This window comes from Oxyura jamaicensis, chromosome 5 (assembly GCF_011077185.1).
Source record: "Oxyura jamaicensis isolate SHBP4307 breed ruddy duck chromosome 5, BPBGC_Ojam_1.0, whole genome shotgun sequence".
In the NCBI taxonomy this organism is placed as follows: Eukaryota; Metazoa; Chordata; class Aves; order Anseriformes; family Anatidae; genus Oxyura; species Oxyura jamaicensis.
The window spans coordinates 40,270,255-40,294,771 of record NC_048897.1 but is presented as its reverse complement, the minus strand read 5'-3'; the positions used below and the strand labels follow the sequence as shown (position 1 = coordinate 40,294,771).

The following is a 24,517-nucleotide window of genomic DNA, read 5'->3' as shown; positions in this document are numbered from 1 at the left end:
GTGAGCTGGGATGGTAATGACTTTCACAAGTGTTCATGATATGAGGGCTTCTGAGCTGAAGTTTGAGGAAGCTGAGACTTGTTTTTGCCCTTGTCTTTCCTTTGTGCCATATATGTAATAGAGATAGTTACCAAAAGCTGACAAATCATGCAGATTTGTAAATTGCAACAAGTTATAAGTGACAGTATATCACTGGAGGTAACAATAATTCAACTGATGCATTTACAGATCTTTAAATGCTATCAACTAAAGAGAATAAAATAAAAAATCACACATTACCATCAATTTGAAGAACTTTATCCCAAAACACAATTTCCATCTGATGTTAACAAAATGTGTCATTTTCATCATAGTAAAAGAACAAACCAGTACCAAGTACATACATAGTGAAAGCAGTCAATAACTGTAAGAATATATAACAGGAACAGAAAAGAATACTTTTCTGTTAACTAACCTTGCTAATTAGAGAAAACGGGTATTTTTAAAGAAGTTTTTCTCTTTACAGATAGAGATTCACATTTCAATAACAATTATTACAAGAGCTTTTTTTTCTGTAAACCAACCCATATACTACAAAAACAATACAAAGAAGCCCTGCAAATCTGTTAGTGTACAAAACAGGGTAGCAGAGACAAAGAACAAGAGAATTAAACTGTCCAGAATTATTATGAAAAAATAACAGTGCATTCTAAAGGGCTCCTGTAAACTTGTTTTACATGAGCTGAAGGATGACATTTCCAAATGACTGCAATTTTGCGAGAAGTACAGATGCTTTCAAAGTGTCACTATTTAGTTTATCGTGGGGAAAAACACAAAGCACAATTAGGCAATATTTGAGATGAGGTAACAGAAAAGTAAATGTTATAAGCTACGTCACAAAGCTAGCTACTGGATTTATTTACATTAGTTTAAAACTTCATTGAGGCTTTACACTCTATTCCTTCCCAAATTTACATCTTCTTAACTGAATAGGTCTTTATTGGAGAAAGAACATACCTATAAGAACATACCTATCTTCAGTTAGGTGCTCATACAATAGAAAAAATAGTGCAACAGTTTGCTACATTAAATATCCATCTCACATGTCTATCAAAATACTCGGTCTTGTTTTCTTTACCTTCTCTTTTAAAAAAATAGTGTTCTGCTTCTGCTTTTTTTTTTTTTTTTTTTTAATTAGGGAAGTAAGTATGGACATCTTCAGATGTGTTTAAAATAAAAAGCCAGCAACCTGGAGTTAGTCCTACAAGATGTTCCACTGAAGCAGATGTTATACACAAGTGTTATTAATCCAGTTGTCTCCAGGTGGAGGCAAAGGTCCCTCTGGACAAAGCAGCTTACATGCTCTGGAACTTCAACCATCCTTGTGAAGGCAGTAACTGAAAAGAGTTTTAGGCCTAAATCTTGTAAATAGTTTAATCTTTTTCACTCATTGATAGGACTGAACTCCACAGGAAATGCAACATAATCTTAATGACTGCTGTTCAGAAGGCCTGTCCAACAATACCAGAACAAGCATGGACTGATGAGGAGGTTGCTCAACACTTTGAAGTTCTTAAGGTACACCTCATTTTGCTCAAAAAAAGATTTAGAAATGCTCAATCTGACTATAGCAGCTTTACCATGCATCTGAGAACTGTAAGTGTGACTAGATTTGAAATACCCATGGCTCAGCAGATCGTGCTTGCTCTTTACTGAACAGAATAGTGGTTCATGGCTGTGATGCTACATTGGGTTTTTCTACCTTTTGTAGTGCTTTTCAGTGCCTGTTTTCAGTCCCCTTCCCTTACCCTAAATACTTTAATGTTTATTATGATTTGCTAAGAAAATAAAACGATTTGGGGTGGGGAAAGCTCAATTAATGATGCAGTAATAATTGTAAAAATAGGAATTTCTAAAATGTACCTTTGGGTTTTATGGGTACTGATGATAGAGTTACAAAGATTAATGGCTACAACTTACTTCTGCTTGGGGGAAATACATGCAGTTTGCTAAGGCATATAATGATTAAGATCTACCTACAGTAAGAGACCTTATTTTACTGATCTTTGTCTAGTGTTCCTTTGAAGGTCAACAGAGTAGTTAAGGGCTGAAGAACATTGCTGGCTTCCAATTGCTTGTGTGCTCTCATGCCAGGGAATGAAAAGAAAATGGAGAACACAAGGAGAGAAATAAAATAAAGGCATGGAGACACATGGTGCCAAGAGATTTTAAAGGGATGGATGAGACTTCACATCAGGGTATTTTGGGAAGGTAAGAGGAACGACACAGTCTGAAGACAAATTATTTGTCTCTGTTCTTGACTTTTGTTAATCGTAGTTAATAATAATAAGACACTTTGAGATTTACTGGCATAAAGCTGTAGAAAAAAGAGGTGATGCTACTGTACAGATGATACTTGACTCTTTAATGTGCCTTGTGGAAGAAACCTGGGTGTTTTTTTTTTTTTTTTTTTTTTTTCAGGGAGACTAATCAGCACTTCTGAACATTGTTGTTATGTATTCTATCCACATGGGAAGCTTTCTCAGTATTTTCTACAGCTGAAAAATGTCTTCACCAGAAGCCTGCACTGTAAAGATAAGAGTGGGTAGCTTAAAGATCCTAAGACTTCTGAAAAAGATGGAAACACTGGTTGTGCTCATATAAATGGGTATTTACCTTGGTACCAACTGATCAAGCTTGCTGATGACACTCAGGTAAAGCTGTCTTTGAAGCATTCCATTGAGATGATTAGACACAACAGGTTTGTATTACCATTTTGTTTCCATTACCTGTCTTCCTAAAAGGTTACTGCAACTGAAGATCTGGCCATGTTTTCTCAGTGTAAATACTCCAGTATGGGACAAAATTACCATGCATTTTGTTCTGCAAAGGCACATATTTCCCTGGAGATTTCTGTGTAGAGAACTGGAGTCTTTCCTACTACTTTGTTCCTGAACAGCCAAAAACTAAAAGTAAAACAGGACGTTTTTTTTCCAACCTGATAGGATTTCCCTACATGCCATAGACAAGGATAAGTGACTTCATTTTCACTGTCTCGAGTTTGAAAGACAAGGTAACAGGCCAAGAGATGTTGTATGAGGAAAGACAAAAATCAGATCAAGAACAGTAGGAAACTTTAAGACCTCAGAATATTTTGATGATATACATATATATATTTTTTAAACTGTGTTCCCAGATCAGGGGCAAAGGGCTAACTACTTTTTAAACCATTCCTATCTTGATTTTACGATGACTGACCATATACTGAGTAACAAGATACTTAATAGAATATTGATCTCCAGCTCTTCTTCTGCTAAGAGTATAAATGCCCTTGGTCCCCTGAGGATAAGCAAGCTGTAAAACAGGAGGGACACGTTGTACCTGATGGTTAGCTCACTCAGACTGTGTATCGAGAAAGCCAGAGGGGCATAAGAGGAGTTAATGAAGCGCTAAGCTCTGCTTGTCAGAACCCTGATGTCTGATATTACCATCAGAGACCTGACTGCCCTTTTTCTTTCTGAGCGTTAGCCAGATTAAATCAGGTTATCCAGAGCTCTAAGTGCTTTAAAAGCACAGAAGCGTTTTGATCTGCAATTTTGATTTTCAGCCTATTTCTCTTAATAATGGAAATCAGCCTCAAAATGAATAATTTTCCAGATTCTGCTCTGTGATTAGCCACAGGAAGCCCTGCAAAATTACCCTGTATAAATGGACAGAGCTATGTGAAATTAATAACCCTCAGCAGCCTGCAGAGAAATGTGTAAAGGATATTAAGAACTGGAATAGTTCAAGAATAACAAAAAGAAAGCTTCTAATAATAGACAAAATGCATAACTTCCTATAAAGACTGCTGTGTTAATTTGGGTCCCAGACAGAAAGGCAAGTTTTCCCTTTCAGACTAGAGACTGGTTCAGACTACAATGGCTGGCTGCTTCTATTCACTCTTGACTGGGGTCTTGTTATTACAGGCAGTTGGTGGGATGCTGACGACCCTCAAGTCCCATTGCAAACAAGGATTTTGGAGAGTGGATTTAATTACTTCAGAGGTAACTATCAGCTCACTTTCCCATTTAAATGACTAAATATGTTACGTGTAGCTGTTGAGTCCCTCTACCACTGTTGCATCTGTTTCAAAATCTGTTCTGTTTTGCAAATGCATTGACATGACAATACATGCTGCTTCCTCACTTTATTTTAGGGGGATATTAATAGTGTGGACAAGAACAGGTGCCTCGTGGAGATAAATATATAAAAGGATTGGCTCTATGATTTTCCTCACTCAGTTCTCCCATCTAACATGCCTTTGCACCTACCTCCAGAACTGTTCAGCCTTCAGTCTCACAGAATCACAGTCATAGAGCATCCTGAGTTGGAAGGGACCCACAAGGATCATCGAGTCCAGCTCCAAGCTGAGTCTCCTTGCTGTGGTGGATGCACAGCTGCTGTGTCGAGCTGCTGGCTGCTTAGAGCAAAAAACAAAATTCTTAAGTGACAGTTTGATTATCTGATATGTTGTCGTAGATCCCTAGGGGCCATGGCAAGAAAAGACTTGTAAGGGCATCCAGTCTGTTCCTCTGCATCCCATGGATCACTAATAACTGCAGAGCACAGGCAGTATGGCTTCTTGTGCTTGCAGGATGATGTTTACAACATAGCTAGGGGTCTAAAACTGCAGGTAGGAAGTGTTTTTCTTTTGTCCACTACAGAACAAACTCTGAGCAGGATCTTGTAACTATTTTCTGTGCTAGATGCAGATACTTACAGCATAGATCTACAAGTGGAATCCTGCTCTAATGCTCAGCAAAGCACAGAAGCCTCTTCAGCTTTTACAGAACAGCTTGGGGGAATGCATTTGGACTTATCACTCCTTAGTGAGTGACAGCACTTCTCCAGCTGCTTTTCTCCAAGGAAAGGAGTAGCTACAGTCCTCTAAGTCAAGCTATGCTGACAGGTCAGGATATAACATACACTCACATAATGAAGCAGTTATAATACATTTCACAGGACCACACCTATGAAACATCTACCATTTCTTCTCCCCTCTGTGGTCTCTCTGAACTTAATGATGGATGAATCTCCTTTTTTTTTTTTCAGTGCTTGAATTTTAGACTTCCTTAACCTCCCAGGAGATTTAAGAGGTTGTAGTAGACCAAGTCAGAATGCAATATCCAGAAACATACAGTGTTTATCCTGATCAAAGGAGATCATAATTTGAGCCAGCTCTTCTCACTTTAATGTAGGAATCTTTTATCACCTGACAATATATTTCAGCAGCAGAAAACTAACTGGACAGTTAGTTTCTTTAACTACAAGACAGGAAATGCTTGCACTTTATACCTTCACCCGCTTTTCCATGTCACCCTGTCAAGCCAATTAATTTAATTAAGGTTCTGTCTGGCTGCTTTTGACAACTCATCCTCTAATGATGATGATGATCTGGATGAGGGAGGCAGAACTCATTGTCTTCCAGCGCTCCTGCAATTACTATCAGTTTCACATGAAAGTAGGACACTTTCTTTGGGAAAAGCAACACCAAAAGCGTCACTCAGGTTCATTAGCAGAGTGGTGGTTCTTTGCTGTTCCCTCTCTAATGCACTTCTTGGGTGAAGAATTTAGTCTAGTGCTTTGAGAAAGAAATGTAAACATTGCTAATTGCACTTAGATTAATATTCTAGGAAATTTAAACAAAGCACTCCACTGGCAAAGTTATTTAGCAGCAGAATAATCCCATTGGGCAAGTACCATAGTGTCAAACTGGTTTTTAATCATGGTGAAAAAAAAAAATTTGCTCTTCATGCACAAATAGTGCTTGCAGGACCTGGCATAACTAATTAGATAGCCTATTGAAACATTGAAGAAAAGTTCCTAAGAAAAGTCTACTGATACAATTACAAAGGCAATAGAATATCAGAAAAATGTATTTTAAGTAATATCTACATGGTTCCTACATGTTTTCATACCAGATTTTGTCCTGCATGATTCCATTTTTGAGACCTTTCTGCAGCCTTCCAGCATTGCTTAACAGTATACTTTCTGCTCAGGGAAGGTAAAGAGGCATAGAAGAACAGAAGTACACAATCTATTCAGTTCCTTTGTTATTGTTTGTTATTATTATTATTTCTGTCTGCCTATGAAGGGGCAAACAGCTATTTTAGGACTGTGAATAGCATTACTTCTGTATCATTCTTAAGATTATAGCTATTTTATTAGACAGAATTAGCTTTCTGTGCATCTGAGTTTCCAAAAGTGTGCTTCTCAAACTTTTTTTTTTTTTTTTTTTTCCAGAACAGATCTATTCTCAACTATCTTCACACAACCCTGCTTCAAAACAGTGAAGTACCTAAACACACAGATGCTCTGTTCCTCAGGTGAGTTTTCTCATTCCCAGAATAACAGTCCCTTTTCTCCCTCCTGCTAGCTGTTTGTTTTCATCTTTCCAGCTTTAAAAGCAACTTCATGGAGACATGAAAAAATATACACAGTGACTACTGAGCAATTCTAGATACTGGTTTGGGCATGCTGCTTTGATTCATGTAAATGCTCACCAGACCTGCAGGAAAATGGGTTTAAAGAGAAAAGAAGGAAAATCCAAACCTCCCTTTACATTTGTCAGCTCTTAGCCCAGCCTCAAGCTCAGTGGCAGGCAGGTGTCAAAAATAGTCTCTGTGTCTGCAGAAGAGGCTTACTGGAATTAGCATACTAGCTGTATGAGGCAGAAAACTGATACAGCACATGCAGACTTAGAGGAAGAATTGGTCTACTACTACCTCAAAGTTCAGAAATTTTATCTATTTTGTTTTGTTCTAGAGGTAAGAAAAAGATTTCCAACAGAGATGATTTTTTTCCCCCGTTCCCCAACAGAACAAATCCAAATGATAATTTGAGTCATTACTTAATGTAGGCTACATAAGAGCCATTTCCAGAAGCCTCACCAGAACCCAGAGACTTACTAAGAGTGAAACACCTGTATTTGTATATCTGCCACATATTACCTTTTTGTGTTATTTCTACCCCAGCACATATCAACACTTGCATTCACTACCTTGTGAGCACAGAAGTCTCATCTTTCTTTCAGATCTATTTTTCTCAAAAACATCACTTACTATTTGGCTTCACAATGTTCCTTTGCTATGACTATATGCTTATGAAAGTATAACTTCTGTGGAAAGCCTGGATTACAAGGAGATAAACTGGAAAGGATGATATCTGTCCTTTGTATCCTGGAACGAAAACTACTGCTGTCATTGCAGTCCAGTATCCCTACACAAAAATGGGTTTCACCCTTCTTCCTCTGAGAACCAGAGGGGGATGCAGAACAATCACACCTTGCAATAGCTGTGTCTCCTCCTGCAAACAGCAGGTATGCTGAGCATCAATTCCTAGATTGTCACACCTAGTAATTGATAGTGGAAGGCAAGTGTTAGTAGCATGCATCTGCCTGTCAGAGCGTTAGACACATTTTGGACACAGCCTAGTGTATGCAAGTTCTCAAGACACACCTGTGATGACTTTGTACTGCATCAGTACTGAGCCAACACCTACCCTTTACTCCATCCAGAAAACTAAGATGTCTAGCAAATATAGCACAGAACAATTTCATACAACATTATACCACAGTAAAAAATGCACAAAAAAAAGCTGACAAAACCCAGAAAAGCTGCTAGAAAAATCTAAGCAGTAGAAAATAAGCACTTTCTGTATAAATCTCTGTTTCTTTTGGATCCACTATATCCATACTGGTCTCTCTTTCATTTCCGTACAAAACTTGTATTTGCTCAGTTCTCAATTAAAGTTTTCACCTCCATACAGTTTGCAATTGCATCCAAACTTCTGCCATCAAGATTCATGATGATTAACTTGCATTTCATTTCCATGATTGTGGTAGCACTTAATCAACAAAGTCCCTACCTATACGTATTTATATAGATATACATGTATATATACACACGTACATACATACACATGACAAATACTGTTGCAGTTATCCTCTCTTCCAGCGTTCAGAGTGACAGGCATCCTAGAAGGTGAAGGCATACACCACTCCCACAACCACAATATTTCCAATGGTTGCTATGATTGCAATCCATAACAATATGGCATCGTTTGAAGACCGGGATGTCTCTTCAGGTGGATTCTGCATGGAAGAAGCTGCATGGACATTGGCTGAGGAGTTAAACAAGGAGTACTCTGTACTAAAGTCCTCATTTGGTGAGTCCATAAAGGCTCCTCCCATAACAGGAAGCTGTGAAGAAGGATATGGCAAAATTAGATTGAAAGCCAATGCTTGTATTTGGTCTCAAAGTTATTACAAAAGAGTAACCACCAGCCAACCTGCAAAACTACTGAGATTTTATGTACATGGTGCTAAGCTGCCAGGCATATCACATACACTTTACATTATTATTTTTTTTCTATTTCTCTTAGAATCAGTATTATTGCAGGAAAAATATGTATATTGCATGTAATATATGTAAGAGCTAACATGCAGACTCCAAGTCAACCTACACAATAATATGAAATAAAAAATAACAGGTATAACTATACACAATGCACTCACATACCAAAGCATAAGTTTACAGCACCATGATTGTTTTGTGACTATGAGCAATGGACTCATACTGCTCAAAGGCCTTGAGCAAGCACAGCGAGGATGCAATACAAGGAATTTACTCCCTGTTTGTGTCTGGCTCAGAAGTGAACCCTTGATTTATAAATACAAAAATACATAAATTGCAAAAGTTGTTGCAGTTCGATAGATGAGCGTACTACTTAGTGCTCTAACTTCACTGCAAAACATACCTGCAGAGTATGATTTATAAATAGATAAATTCTAATAATTTTATAAATCTAAAGGATTTATAAATCTATGCAGTGGAAAACTTAAAATTAGATTATGAAAGGCTGCATAGCAATGAAGTGACAGATTCCCAACACTTCTCCCATCCCAGATGTCTACTGGGGAAGAATAAATTTTCTTTGGTGCTCTTAGTGGATTTGTCAACGATACCAGGAAAAGTTCACAGTTCTCCACTTGCAGATGTTTTTTGGCATCATTTTTTTTTCACCATTCCCAATAGGTCCCTCTCTCCTCTGTAGCTGAAACCAGAGGGTTCTCTTGCTCAGTAACAAGAAGATAAAAATACTTGCTGGTGCAGTACCAGTAACTACTATTACAGCTAGCAGCAGCACAGTACTGTTGAAGTCACCACGGCCTACGAATAACAGAGGAACCAGCCTAGCCTTCCTTCAGCCACATCACAGAAGGCTGCTGTACCATGCTAAATTACTGTGCCCAATACCCACCAGGCTAGAAAATCAGTGTTTTTCAACACTGTGTCCTTGCATCACATTTTGATGCTGCTGTCGGTACCAGACTACACCCCTCGTGGCTGTCTGTAGGTATGCTACTGAGGCTGCTAAGCAGGAGAGGATTCAGGGATAAACCACCTCTCTTCTACTGTGGTGGCTGTAATCTACAAATTAGAGCAAAGAATTTCCTAAGCTCAACAGTAAAGTAGCTTTTTTTTTGTTTGATATTCAGATCATTTTACAGCAATACAAGACAGTCTGTCTTTCAAAGCTAACTGCTAAACAATTTTGTTTGTACTAGAAAACATCACGTCACATTCAAAATGAAACAGAATGATTAAAGACTACAATGGTTACGTCATACTGCCCAAGCCTCATCAAATAAAATAATCTTTGAGAGCACATATGACTACGCAAAAATGGTTTGCAAGAAGCCAGACAGGAAATTGCAAAAGCCAAGTGTGAAATATTCCCCCTGCACCAAAGATTTTTGCTTCCAGTTTCAACACTGTGTTTTAAAGAGAACAAAAGCTTCTATTTTGCAATGAGCCCCACCTGATGTTTTAAATTCAATTCCTCCAGCCTCTTTTATGTCTTGGGACTTGACAGGGAAAATACTTAGTTTAATCAGGATTCCTTTTTATGTAGACCTTGCTATAAAAGGCAATTCTGACCCCAAACACTTATGATGAGTGTATACATGCAGAAGTGCTGCCATTTAACAGCTATGGAGACACAAGTTAAAGATCTACATGGAAAACAATGGGCATAATTTACCACAGTGGCAGCAAAATGCTCAATCTGAGATGCCTCTTTAGCAAACCATTTTAAGGGCATCAGTCTTTAGGCTGATCAATTCTGCAATGCCTTACAAGTAGAGCAACCATCCTGGTGATGTTCATGAAAGACCTACAGGTACATGTGCACATGCCCATGACATTGGAAGGATCATGAGAACTGTTCTGATGAGTGATAATCTGATTTTGGGGCCACACATTCTCTACCCTCTGTGAGTTATTGGAGCTGACAAGCTTCCACACTCCTGGTCCACATGATGCTGTCAGAGGGGCAGGGAGCACTCATGTAGCAGCACAGCTACATACCATGCTGCAAGTGATGTCAAATCTGAGTCTCCTCGTACCATGTAAGGCTCAAACAAGCTGTTTTCACCATCTGAGAGGAACACATGGTGAAACAGCTCATCTGAATCTTCAAAAGGCTTGTGGTGACCTGACATAAAACACTGACATTCAGCACCTGGCACAGACTCTTTCTGTAGAACTGACTTCCAGTTTTTCTGTTTGTAGGTCAGTAGCACTTAACCACAGATCTGGAAATAAACCTTATTGCGGATTTTGTTTGAAGAATTTGTTTCTTACTAAATGTGCACTCTCTCATTGCTAAAATGACCACATGTAAGAACCGAGGGATGGCTATAAAGTGTCTGACAGAAAGCCCATCTCCCATGTAAGCTCCAACACTGGCCATAAATGCTCAGGAAAGAGTAAGAGCACAACAGGAAAAGAATATCTGACACTACCCCTTAATATCTCACAGCCTCCTGCTGTTCTGAGCTGAGGCAGTTCATAAACCAGATGATAATGCTCTGGATTTAATAACTCAAATAATTTTGCTATTATGAACTTGTCAGCTTCCACCCAAGCTCACCTAAAGATGTGCATCCTTCCCAGTCTGGCCTCTTACTGCCACCTAACAGTAAGAGTTGCCCAGTGATTAGCATCACATAAATCAGCCATGAGAGATAAACCCAGCTCTCCACTGGAGAGGGAAGCACAGGGAAAAACATCAACTGGCAATCTATCTTTATGGTATATTAGCCTTATGAGATGAATCTCATCATTAGCCTTGATGTCTTGGTTCTCCCAAAAGGTACCATATCTTTCCTCTGCAGTATTATTTGAGGTATTGCATTAAAGATTGTGAGACATCCCCTCCCAGCACTAATAGGAGTTGTGAAATGCCTGTGATAAACCATAGGATAAGGATAGAAAACCTGCAATGCTTGTCTGTCCATGCTTCCATGACGCAAACATATGCTCATTTACATCAGCCATGAATTTTACCTCTGTCACTGACATTACAATATGACACACAGCCTCTTTTATCCTCAGAAGGTTTTTAAAGTTGAGGCAAAGCTGTGCAGCACCTGTGCCACCCTCCCCAAAATCACTGGACAAGGAGACCAGAGAAAAGGCTTAACTGGGAAACATGACAGTGTGGGACAAGGCAGAAGCAGATAGTGAGGGAGAATGCTGTAGCTTGGCTCTGAAATTAAACTCTTTCCTGAGTAGCTATGTCAATAATGCTAAGTAGTGTTCATACTACTCTTGCTAAATGAGTTCTGGGAGTGGTGGGGAAAGGATTCAAGTAATTAAATAACAACAGGAAAAAAACAAACAAACAAACAAACAACAAAATGCCAAGTGGTAATGAGAACACCCACTGCGCTGAATGTCTCCTGCTGGCATCCAAGAAAATGCTCTAGGGTCAGGAGGAGTGGAACAAGGCTCTTGAATAGTTAAGTGACACATTTGCCAGTTAGCAGAAAAATCCTATTTTATAACCAAAAAGATTCATGTGAATGAAAAAAACGTCCCAGTCATGAATATTCCAAAAGGGATAGCTTTCTTAAGTAGTATCACATAAAATCCATCATTTAGCAATAATACTGCTCTGCTTCTTTGAGAATCAGGGGACGGTCATTTTGGAGCCAGCTAGAAAAGTGCAACATTCTGTTCCTGCTATGTAAGGGGAAACCCAGACTCAGCATAGAGATTTGAAAGCACAGCTAAATTTTGCAGTAGTTATTTTCTAGAAATTAGAAAACTCAGCAGCGGCTCTAACAGGCATGCTGGAAGTTGACTCTGGCTGCAGACTTCTCTGGGAACGGGACAGTGTGTGAAATGTCACCCCAGCTCAGATGTTATTTTGTAAAATCCCTGTTATTACTTAGGAATATCTAAATTTTCAGAGTTTCTTTCAGGTTAAATTTCAGATAGCATATTTTTAACCTGATGGCATAATCTGAACACATAAAATTAAATGAGTATTTCCTCCTGGCCTGGCAATGTGTGATCACTGGAGTGTATATTTGTGTCTGAAAACCTCCTAGCTGCAATCACAAGTCAATCTGACTAATGCGGTTGTTGCTGAAGATGGCAGCAATACACCGGTTCACCAAAGAATCATATTTTAATTCTTAAGCTCTTTTTAAGCAATTGCTTTGCGCTAAAAGGACACCCCATATGAACGATATTATTGCCGCCCTGTCTCGTCTTTCACAGATTCATGCATATATGTGTTCTCCTCATCTAAGGCATGTACTATTATGCAAATAAAGAAGTCCTTGCTATTATTTATTTACTGGTAACATCTGGAAAACCAATTTCTTCCACCCACCATTTGCCAGAACATGACTCTACTACTTGAAACACAAGGACTGGGTACACAGGGACAATCAAGACAGTTATATGATGTTCTCTGCAAGGGGATTAGTTAAAATGCATTAAACCCTACACACAACTAAAATTAAAGGGCACCTAAGGCAATCTTATTTAACAAAATTAAATAGGTCTAATTCTGAAGGGGGAGGACCCATGTCTGCTTTATGCAGATAACTTCAAATTTGCACTTTAATTAATTCAGATCTCTGCTTCACCCTAAAATCACAGTGTGAGGTTGACAAGCCTAGGAAAAACTGCTGCTTATTTTCCAAATATGGTTGTCAAAAGATTCCCTACCAGTAACAATGGAAAATTTTCACTCTAATTTGGAAGCATCAGGACTTCACCTTTTATTTTTAATCCTACTATTCTATTCCAGTCAATCTCTGATTTTCTTCCAATTCATCATATTCCTAGGACCTGTGTATGTCCCTCCACTGCTTTCCTGTCTTCTGCTAGGCTAGATATGTCTTTGTCCTCTTAAATGAGATCACTTTTCCAAGTTGTTCCTTATCAACACTATCTCAGATGCCAGAGGTGCAAGTTTCAGCCTCACTGTTGACCAACAGAGAGGCTTGAGTTGATCAACAGTTGTCTAGAGATTCAGAAAGGAACTTGCCCAAATGACCAGAGCTGTAGCAGGCATTTCAGTTCTGAGTTTGCTCTTGGCTGTGGAAACAGTTTTGCTTTAGCTAAGGTAATTGAACCGAGCTCAGCTAAATTTTTGTCCCTAAGCACAGACACACCTCAAGTACCTTATTAGTGAACATGCCTTGTGCAGACTGGAGCACCTATATGTACAAAGATATTCTGCTGAACTAGCTGCAAGAAACAATGCAAATAACAACCACGGAAGTATTTTTACTCTGATTTTTTTTTTTTTCACTCATATTTCTGCATAAGTAGCATCCAAGATACCTTAGTGATAAACATATTGCAATTCCATTCCCACAAGTTACAACTACCTAATGCTTCCTTGAAATAGCTTTTATTATTTCAAAGAACACTACGATTTTTAAACTAGTATTAGTGTCAACCGACTGTTGGATCTCATCTTCCAGGTGTGGAAGACTGGGAACAACAAAAAAAAGCCTATCACTGCTGTCAAATGATAAGTTTCAAATGGAAAAAGAGGAGGAGTTTCTCATTCTTTCTTTGTTTCCAAGAGTTCCTCCTCTTCTTCCAGCCAATGCCAACAATATTGCATCAAAGAGAAGAGCATGCTTTGCTCAGGCTTGAACAGAAATCCAGACAACCTTATGAAGAAGCTTCAAGATTTAAAGTATATGTGACTTAGATTGGAATCTGTATACTCTAAATTGGAGGTGTTGATGAATACCACAAAAACATGCAGAGCAGTCAAGTGTGATGTGCTTTAAACTATCTGGATGTGTCAGGAACAGCCATTCACGCAGCAGTACTTGCTGACCTTCCACATTACTGTAATATAATAGAGGATAATATTGTAATACAGTAATGCAATACATTCTACTGGGGACACTATGCCAGAGAAACAGAAGATGCCTGGGTCCTATTTGCATACAATTATAACTTTAATGCTTCCAGGCGCACATGCACATAGAAGAAAAAATGCGAAAGAGGGAACCAGAGGGGCAAGTATACAGAGAAACTCAGTAGGAGGCTTTAAAGTGTTATCATGAGTAGAAGCTATTCACATTTGTTCACATTAATGTTATCTTGAGTGGGAGCTATTCAAATTTGTTCACAATTTTCAAGACTGGCAGAACGGATGACCTTTTCACACCTTACGTAGTCACATTAGGGACCTCTGAGAGAACAGGAATTCCTTTAGAGATAAGAGCAAGGGTTGTGTCAGTTTAATACTAAACACAGTTTTGGAAGGACTTCAAACACCAAGCTTCAGAGTTTAATTCTACTCTAATCATACAGGATGAGAAAGAGGTGCTGAATATCCCACCTATTGGAGGTTTCCTTGCACTTCCTCCTGATATTTCTGGCAGTGGTCACTTCAAAGCCAAGCTACTGAATTTAACGGAACTTGTATGGTCTCCTGCTCTGATCCAGGCCAGCAATTACTGTTTGGTAAAAATAAAGGAAAACTGCCCATGGCAGAGTGTCTTATGGGATAGCTTTACTATAAAGACACAAGGAGATATTGCTGGCTGGAAGCGAATGCACAGCTACACAGTGCCAGTGGAAGTTTCAGTTGTTCTTAAAACAAAAGATGAAGTGGCTATCCATATGCTGGAGGGTAAGGAGGAAAAGAAGAGTAACACAAGCTGGTTGTAATGACACTCCATATCTGTGAGAGGAAAAGACATTCCCATCACAAATAGAAAAGCCAAATGATGAGGTGTAAGCAGAAAACCACAGAGCTCAAGAGTGGGAATGTAATAAAAACTAAACGATGTCTAATCCCATTTCTCAATATGAAAAAGGGTTGCACAAACCTTTCCTCCACTGTGATCTTTGCAGTCATGCTCATCTGTGACCAATTTGTTATTCTGGGCAAGATATCTTGGTAGCAGAGAAAGGGGCTGACCACCATATTTTATTTTATATTTTAATTTTCCTTCTGCTCCCTCTCCCTTATCCTAACAAGATGCTTCGGCTAACCCCTGGAAAAGAACATAGGCATAGTGATGGGGAGGATGGGAATTAGCAGTCACTCACAGCAAAAACATAATTTCAGAACTAAAAACTAATTTCAGATGAAAAATCATTACACTTGAGGGATGGACAAAAGCAGCGAGTTTGTAAATGACTGTATAATTCAATAATCAGGATGTTTCTCACAAAAAAATTAAATGAATTTTAAGGGGCAGATATCTGGGGGGTTAGACCTAGAAGGATAGATATTTTGGACATCCTCTTAGTCCTCTGGAGAAAAAATAATTGCATACAAATTCATCTGTGTTGTATATGCTGACCATGTTCAAACCAAAACCCAGTAGGAATAAAATTCTTGCATGCTAGCTCCAATCCTTGCTACACAGCCCATGAAAAATTAATTGGCTGAGGTTTAGCTATACCACACCAACAGGCATAATATAGCTTAGCTCTGTTTCATCAGAGGAATTATTTACTGCTCCATGCAGACTCAAAAGCTTTCAAATTATACATCTGATGTGTTTCACATAGTGATGGTTGCTCTACAAAAACAGGCTGGGATACATATGCCTGTTAAGGGAAGTAATCACTACCACTGCAGCTCTGCTGTACCTAATGATAGGATATAAATGCCTCATTTTCAGCACCTTGGAGACAGCCACCTGGAATCTATCCTCAAATATGATAACATAAGAGGCCAGTGCCCTCAACATAATGCAGACCCACTGGGAAAAAAATCATTCTGTGGTGACTTCCAGAGATTAATTCACCCATGCAAAATGCTTCCAGGCATCCAAGAGATACACAAAAAGCCAGAGAGTCAATAAAAATGATGTCTCCCAGTTGAGATGGACCAAAAAAAAAAAAAAAAAAAAAAAAAAGGAAAAAAAGAGAGAGAAAAAAAATGACAAAATTAGTCCTTTTTATGTATGGAGACCTTATAAGCAGCAGAAGGCCTGACGGTCAAGTAAAGCATACAGACCAGCTTCTAGGAAGAAAGGAGGACTGCCAAATATTATTTCTATATACACTTCACTCGATAGAATACCAACATCTGGCAGATTGCCATACTTCTTGATCCCATCAGGCATACCAGGCTCAACATATGGCTTGAACAACCTATAAAATGCACATTCCCTGCAACATATTCTCTAATGCTTCAGGAGTGGCTTATACCTGAAAAAGAAAGCACGCTAATGTGCTTGAAAATTAATCCTGTTATCTTGCATTTTTGTGTCATGAGTGAACTAACCGTATGATACACAAGAGAATTAAAATTGAAATGTAAAAGATGTTGACAATTTCTTAACTTCTGGTATTTGAGGAGGAACTCACAGTGAAAAGAAATCTGTCTTCCAAAGGTAACTATTTGTTCCTCTCATGGTTTTACTCAGCTGGGCAGCTGATCTCCACCACAAGAGCTCTCTCACTCGCTCTCCTTAAAGGGATAGGGGAAGAAAATACAATGAAAAAGGCTCAAGGGTTGAGATAAGGACAGGGGAGATCACTCAACAATTATCATCGTGGGCAAAAGAGACTCAGCATAGGGAGATTAATAAAATTTATTACCTATTACCAGCAAGCTAGAGCTGTGAGTAACAAACAAAAAGACTAAAAACACCTTCTTCCCATCCAGCCTCTTTCACCTCCTCCCCACAAGCAGTATAGGGGAATGGGGGCAGTGGTCAGTCCCTAACGTTTTGTCTTCGCCACTCCTTCACGGTCACCCTCTGCCCCTGCTCCACGTGGGGTCCCTCCCACAGGATGCCATCCTTCCCTAACTGATCGTGTGGGGACTGCCCGCAGGCAGCAGATCTTCAAGAACTGCACGGGTTGCAGCATGGAGATCTGCTCCATGTGGGACCCATGGGCTGCAGGGGGACAGCCTGCTCCACCAGGGGCCTCTCCACAGGCCGCAGGGGTACTGCTGCTGTTTGCCTGGGACACCGACCACCCTCCTTTTGCACTGACCTTGGAGTCTGCAGGGCTGGTTCTCACTCTTTGCTCTCCTAGCTGCTGTTGCACAGCATTTTTTTTTTCCCTTTCTTAAATCTTCTCTTGCAGACGTGGAAACAACATCACTTATTGGCTTGGCTCTGGGCAGTGGCAGGTCCCTTTTGCAGCCGGCTGAACCTGGCCCTTATCTAACATTGGGCAGTTTCCGGACTCTTCTCACAGAGGCTGCCATCGGAGCCCCCCGCTACCAAAACCTTGCCACGTAAACCCAATACAGTTACATACCATGAAGAGGCTAAAAGCTTAATCACTTGCAAGGCCCGAGTACCTAAGACCCAGGCAAGTGTCACCAGGCTACCATTTCAAACATCTTCTGGGATTTACTGTTCCCACAGCAGGGAAGGAAAGATCTAATGTGTTTTTCATCCAATTTGGTGCAAAGTCAACAGACTTGGTTTAAACACACTTTGCAAAAGACTTAAAATAAGTTTCAATCACTTTGCTTTCAAGTAGAAGAGGGGCACCCATATGGGACATTTACTGGCTCTTTTGAGTGGCAGAAGCCTTCATCAAAGTGTGCAAACAGCCTTCCTCAGAGCCAAATATTCCATATGTTTTCACAAACCCAGATTCTCACAACCTAGGTTTTGCTCATGTACTAAGACTATCAAGGGATGATTAAGTGTGGCTGAACTAGACAGCAGTTGATGATATCTTTATCATGCCAAACAAAACAGAACAGCTAAGCCATCTGTGTTATGTATAAAACTGTTCAAACAGTTCAAAGTACATTACAGAAAAATATAATAAATTATACATTGATTCCTTTTCTCAAGTATAAGTCTGTATATGTGTGTGCAAAAGTGTCACTCTTTAGTGACTGTTTATATACATATGCACAAGATGGGCACGAATCAATGTATAATTTATCGTACTTGCAATTCGATATTTGCAATTCAATATTTGTGCTTAAAACTGTTGCAGTTGGTGGGGCTGCACAGGACAATTAACAGACATGAATACGTAACAGCTTTCCTTGGGAATGAATTTTTCCTACCCAAAAATGACTTCTATAAACTTGCTCAGTTATTTCTGTGTTATGGAATGGTGAGCAGGGAACAGAGGAAAAAAAAAAGTTTACAAAATTTATTGTACTTTCCTTTTTTTTTTTTTTTTTTTTTTTTTTTTTTCCAGTGGAAACTGAACTGTGGAATAGCTACTAGTCTGGAGAAGTTGAACAGTTCAGGGAGGTGGAGTAGTTTGGTGGCCTCCCAAGCCTTATAGGAGATGCAAATTTTCACTTTTGACAAAAGCAACAAAATAGCTAAGGGATACCTTGGTGTTTTAGGAGACAGAGTTCAAACTAAAGAGAGACAAGTACATGAACAAACCTTTACACTGATACTTGTACATGCAAGCACGTATATGACCACACACAATTATTTGCAGTGGTATCTTGCTCCTACACATCCAATTTTAAAATAACCAATCTAGCCAAAAGTAGTCCAAGAGTCCAATAAACTTTAACTACTGCGATGCAAAAAGCTAAAGGACCATCCAGACAAAAGGAGGCAATGATATCCACCTTCCCACACAGGGACTCAGACCATCAGTGCCAAAGTCTTCAGCATTGTGGATCAAGCCTTTTTCAGTCTGAGCATCACTCATCAAAAATGCAACATAGGAATATTAATAGGCGGCATGGGAGTCTCTTAGTAACAACAGTGCAAATATCTCCTACTTGTAAAAATGCAAGCATCCCTCTCATCTTTAGTCACTGTTATTCTGAAATGAGGTACTGAAGGGATCTACTTCAAAAATACCTCCAGGACAGTTATGCATCCCATACTATCATTCTGTGGCTTGCATGGACAAATCCATAACATGATGGCATACTGAGAACTCAGGAAGAAAAGTCACAAAGAAAAAGGATTCCAACAGATGACCCAAGAAACAAGAAGAAAACATAGAATCATAGAATCGTGGAATCACAGAATCATCTAGGTTGGAAGAGACCTCCAGGATCACCGAGTCCAACCTCTGACCTAATACTAACAAGTCCTCCGCTAAACCATATCACTAAGCTCTACATCTAAATATCTTTAAAGACCTTTAGAGATGGTGAGACTCAACCACTGCAATGGGCACCATTGCAATGGGCAGCCCATTCCAATGCCTAACAACCCTTTCAGTAAAGAAGTTACTGAAGTTACCTAATATCCAACCTAAACCTCCCCTGGCGCAACTTTAGCCCATTACCCCTCGTCCTGTCAACAGGCACGTGGGAGAATAGACCAACCACCACCTCGCTACAGCCTCCTTTAAGGTACCTGTAGAGTGTGATAAGGTTGCCCCTGAGCCTTCTCTTCTCCAGGCTGAACAATCCCAGCTCCCTCAGCCGCTCCTCATAAGACTTGTTTTCCAGACCCCTCACCAGCTTTGTTGCCCTTTTCTGGACTTGCTCAAGTACCTCCATGTCCTTCTTGTAGTGAGGGGCCCAAAACTAAACACAGTACTCACACATAGGCAGAGGTTCACTCCATCTGGTTCATGCCCAGTCTCCTTAAAAATGTTCTTAAAATTTACCACCCATCCAAAAGGAGGCAAATTTAGAAGTTTAAACTAGGCATCAGGAAGAGAGTTATTGCTCTTCATTTGCAAAACAGAGGAATCTAAGTACATTGATCTTGAGGGAGTGCATGCACTGGCCATTCATAGAATGAATAAGGTTGGAAAAGACCTCCAAGATCATCTAGTCCAAGAGTCCCTTAACCACCAATATTACCCAGTAAACCATGTCTCTAAGTACCACATCCAACCTTTCCTTAAACACCCCCAGGGATGGTGACTCCCCCACCTCCCATTTGAATGCCTGACCATTTGCAAACTAATATGAAAAAAAAATTATATTGTCAGGTGCTGATAGAAACTTATTTCCTACTTCCATTACTACATTTAAGTTTTTAGAGCTGAAATAAAAAGTAGCAGTCACACATGCACCTAAAATTATCTACAAAGACCCATCTCAGAGGTACCTGAAACAATAAATATTACAAGGAATGGCAGAGGAAAAGGAAAGGATTTTCCCAATGAAATTGTAATTGTAACCAATTTGCATTTGCTCATTTTGAAAGTGCCTTGAAAATCATGAGTACTTCTGTAGTACAAATTGTACACTGAAAGCATATTCGAAGGGATAAAAAGAGTTAACAAATATATGACCCAGATAACAAATATGTGACCATAATAAATAGATTAGTGTGTTCATCCAAATTAAAATGAGGTCAATTAGAAAGTTTAAAACATTCCCAAATAAAATGTTTCCACATATTTGTTGGTAGCCCTGTACACAAGAGAACATTTTATGCAATTTTTCTCTGAGATCTCTTCTCACTCTTTAAAAGCAGGGAAGATTCTCAGAGTGCTTTCCTTGGCACATTCATTTCCTGATCCAGTTCTCCTTTGAAGATAAATTGTAAAACATGAAGTAATATCACATAATATGCTCCCTAATTGTAAAGACTGTACAAAATTGATCTCTGCAGTACATCCTTAAAGGAGAATATAATTTCTTTCATCTGTGGTTTACCATTACCTGAAGTTCCTGTAAGTTAAGGAAAGACATAACTTATTTATTGGCAAGTACATAGAATTAATTGCAGAATAAAATCAAATTTAATCCGTCCTCTTTCTAAAACAGCATCATGGAAATATCACTGGTAAAAACAGCAAAGAGGACTGCCCAGCTTAAAAATTTGACACCAGCTACATAAAAATGAACTTCAGCTCAGTTCAGGGACCAGTGACCTAGAGAGGTGGGCAAGTAAAATACACACAAACAACAAAACCAACCAACCAAATTCACTGTTTGGCTTGTGTGGGAAATTTGCAAGTCTTTCTAAAATATTTTATTTCTAGATTGCTATTATGAATTCTAGTTAAGTCAGCAAAACAAACAAACAGAATTTAAAAGATGAATATGATATGGTTTCAGGCCAATTCCAAACCACATCCCAATACAATGCAATCCAGAGGGCTCGTAGAAGCCAGTGGAAAGTCTCTACCAGCTTTAAAACAGAAACACTAGTGGCCATAGACAACCACCCAACAGAAAAAAAAATAGTTTGAGACAAACTGGGTGCCATGGGCAAGCAGGCTTGTGCTCATCAAGAAAATCTTGTTTGTGTCCTTACTATTGCTTGAGTCAGTACCTTGGGAAACTTATATTTCACTGTCCTTCTTTTATCTCTTTTTGGTTCTCACTTCTTCACAAAAGTTCAGCATTTCTTGGGGTTTTGCTTGTTTGTTTTGAGAAATAGTTGACCCCAATTGCATTTCTGCTTAGTTTTAGTTTACACAAAGACTACCACACTGAGGTCCCAGTCTTGTCTGGACACTTTGACTATAGTATAATTTATTTGCTACTATAACTACTATAATTAGTAATTGCAATTACCACTGGTTCTTTATACAAAGATCTAACACAGTATAAACAAGCGTCTGCTTCTGGATAGTCTTTATCCATGCAAGGCACATCCATGCCTGCTATATGCATGCAAAAATCAAGCTACTGGATTCCTCTTTGCATTATACTAATTACTTAGTGTATATATATATAAATACTAATTATACTATTTTTTTTTTCTCTCTCTCCCCAATAACAATTTGGGGGAATTCCCCAAAGCAAAATAAAAATAAAAAATCATCCTTCTAATTTTTTCACCTCATTTATGTTTAGAAACACAAGAGAGAGGGACAGCAACATAGATTTTTCCCTTCAGAACTACCTGAAACCAAAGAGTATTCCCTGTGGAAAAATCTTGAAGACATTCAAGAAGGTAGAGTTTTGGTATCCTAAAGTGAATTTCTAAAGAATCCTGTGGTACAAAACACACTTACATGAAAAACAAAAAAGCTGCAAGAAAAATATCCTTAGAAGGACTGCATGAAATGTGGCTGCAATCCGTTAGAAGGACTGGGTCCCAGTAAAGTAAATAAAAGAGCAAATGCAGCATGGTTAAACTTTAATTATATTTGTCTCTCTCAAAGCAGATGCTCGCAGACAGTTTTCTGTTTCACCCACTAATGACTGTCATACACAATCATGTCACCAATTTCAGAGGGCTGCAGGGTGTATACACTTGCAGGCAAAACCGACAAGACACAGCTAAAGAATATTCACAAAGTCCAACACCCTGCTTAGTCCAACAGGGATGTTTAGATACTGCAGTGAAGATAAGAGAACCAGATCGTGCCATGCAGTTTCAGTAATTCTAACAGGGAGAGGAATAATCATCAGATTATACTGGTGCCTGTTATAGCTTCTGAATGTAAAAGCAATGGCCTTCCTGACTGTGGCTTGGGCTGTCATAGTGTGGTCCTCCTCTACACTTCCTGGCCTAGTTTTCCAGATCATCACATGTAAAGATAACTGGAGGTAGTGACCTGAGCAGATGCAAAGGTGTGCAAGGGGGCATGAGGAAGAGGTACATTACAAATAAATGCAGGTGAAGACAATCTGTTGTGTGTGTACCTCGCATTAGCCCAGAGTAAAACCCCTCCAAAGAAAGTGAAGTCTAACTATTCCCATAAGGTTTTATAATGGGCCTTGGCAACTTTAACTTTTTTCTGCAAGATCTAGAAAGAATGAGATGGGAAATGAATACTCATTCCCTAGTCCAAGGCCATGTTTGTAAGATCCAAATTGAGATCTTATCAGCTCAGATGAGAACACATCAAAATGAAGCTGGAGTCTGGAAACAATATGAGACTGAATTATGCAGCACTACTTTCATGAACCTTGTTTCAACCAATTATACCAAGATTGGCTTTTTGTTATCACTCAAATAGGGAAAGAAAAGAAAACATTAAACAAAATCTTCTCTCTCCTTCACTTCTGGGGACTGACAAAGCCTCAGCATGAAAAGAGGGAGTAATGCCTCAACACCTACATGCACACAAATGCGATCACTGATGTTAAACATGTTCATCAAATAACAAAAGTATGGATGTCAGGCTTTACGTTGCAGCTCTGATCAAGGTGGCATTTTTCTTCCCACCAGGCAACAAATTACTCTCAGCACTGTTACAAAACCAGTGCCACCATCCCCAAGGTCAAATCAGAGCCTGGATTTTATGTGCTAGCCCCAAAGATATATGGGGCTAGCACATAAAGAAGATGGGGTTGTTCACTAGCCTGACAAAGCCATAGGAGAAGGGTTAGCTTCTCTTCTTCCATTAGGACCCATTTCCTGCTGTGCAAGCACCACTTGAGTTTCCACAAAGGAAAAATGCCCATCTTGGAAAATACCAACAGTACTGCTGTCCATAGATAACCACACTCCCCGTAAATCTGATTATTATTCATCCCTTCTGTTTCAAGCTATCTACAGTTGTACCGTAAGGGAAAAACAAACAAACAAACAAACAAACAGAAGGATAATTAAAAATTCATTCCAGTCTTTCTGACCTCATGAAGCAAAATAAAAGGTTTCTAGAAAGCATGAAAGTGTATGACTCATTGCTTAGAAAATATCATTGGGTCATGTCTGCCGTCAGACTGAATTGGCATCTTTCAATGAAAAGTACAGTGCATCTTGTGCCAAGAAAATCCTTACCTATTACTTGGCAACAAGCTTTGGCTGACAGTTGATCATGACCTATGAATGCTCCAAACAAGATATTTTGTGAGGAAGAATTTGCTCTACATAGAGAACAGCAGCAAAACCATCCAGCCAGGATTTGCTTCAGCACAAGAAAAGATGTGTTACAAATCTGATTATTTACACAATGAAGCAGGAGAAAAAGTAAAAGCAGAAATAATTTTCTTTGCAGACCTTAATCTTTGCCTTTGATTCATGTGTTATGTTTCTTCTTGCCTCTCCTTGTTTACTTTAATTTCCATGCTTCAGGGTTCTCTGCATTTGTTCCATGTCTAACACAAGACCAGCTGATGAATTTCAGAAAATCCTCCGAATCATGGATTACCAGTGTTCAACTCACCTCTAACTCCAAAGCTGCCTTGATCTGTAGTGGACTGATGATATTCTAATGTACCTTTAAAATCATTTTTGTCTATAGCTTATGTCTCAGAAGTCCTAATTAACTGGTGGCTTCACAACACTGAGCAAACTCAAAATCCAGCAAGCTGTTTCACTACTTCTGCCAGATTTTTCTTTTCTTTTCTTTTCTTTTCTTTTCTTTTCTTTTCTTTTCTT

At 39.1% G+C, this 24,517-nt stretch overlaps 1 protein-coding gene across 1 annotated transcript in view; it reads right to left on the bottom strand.

Moving 5' to 3' along the window:
• Positions 1–281: 281 nt before the first annotated feature.
• C5H14orf132 (chromosome 5 C14orf132 homolog) overlaps positions 282–24,517 on the bottom strand; it is a 43,861-nt gene continuing 19,625 nt past the window's right edge. Inside the window, exon 3 of the mRNA XM_035327590.1 lies at positions 282–8,221. Within this exon, the coding sequence (XP_035183481.1) occupies positions 7,997–8,221 (225 nt within the window). The 3' untranslated portion in view covers positions 282–7,996. The remainder of the gene's footprint in view (positions 8,222–24,517) is intronic.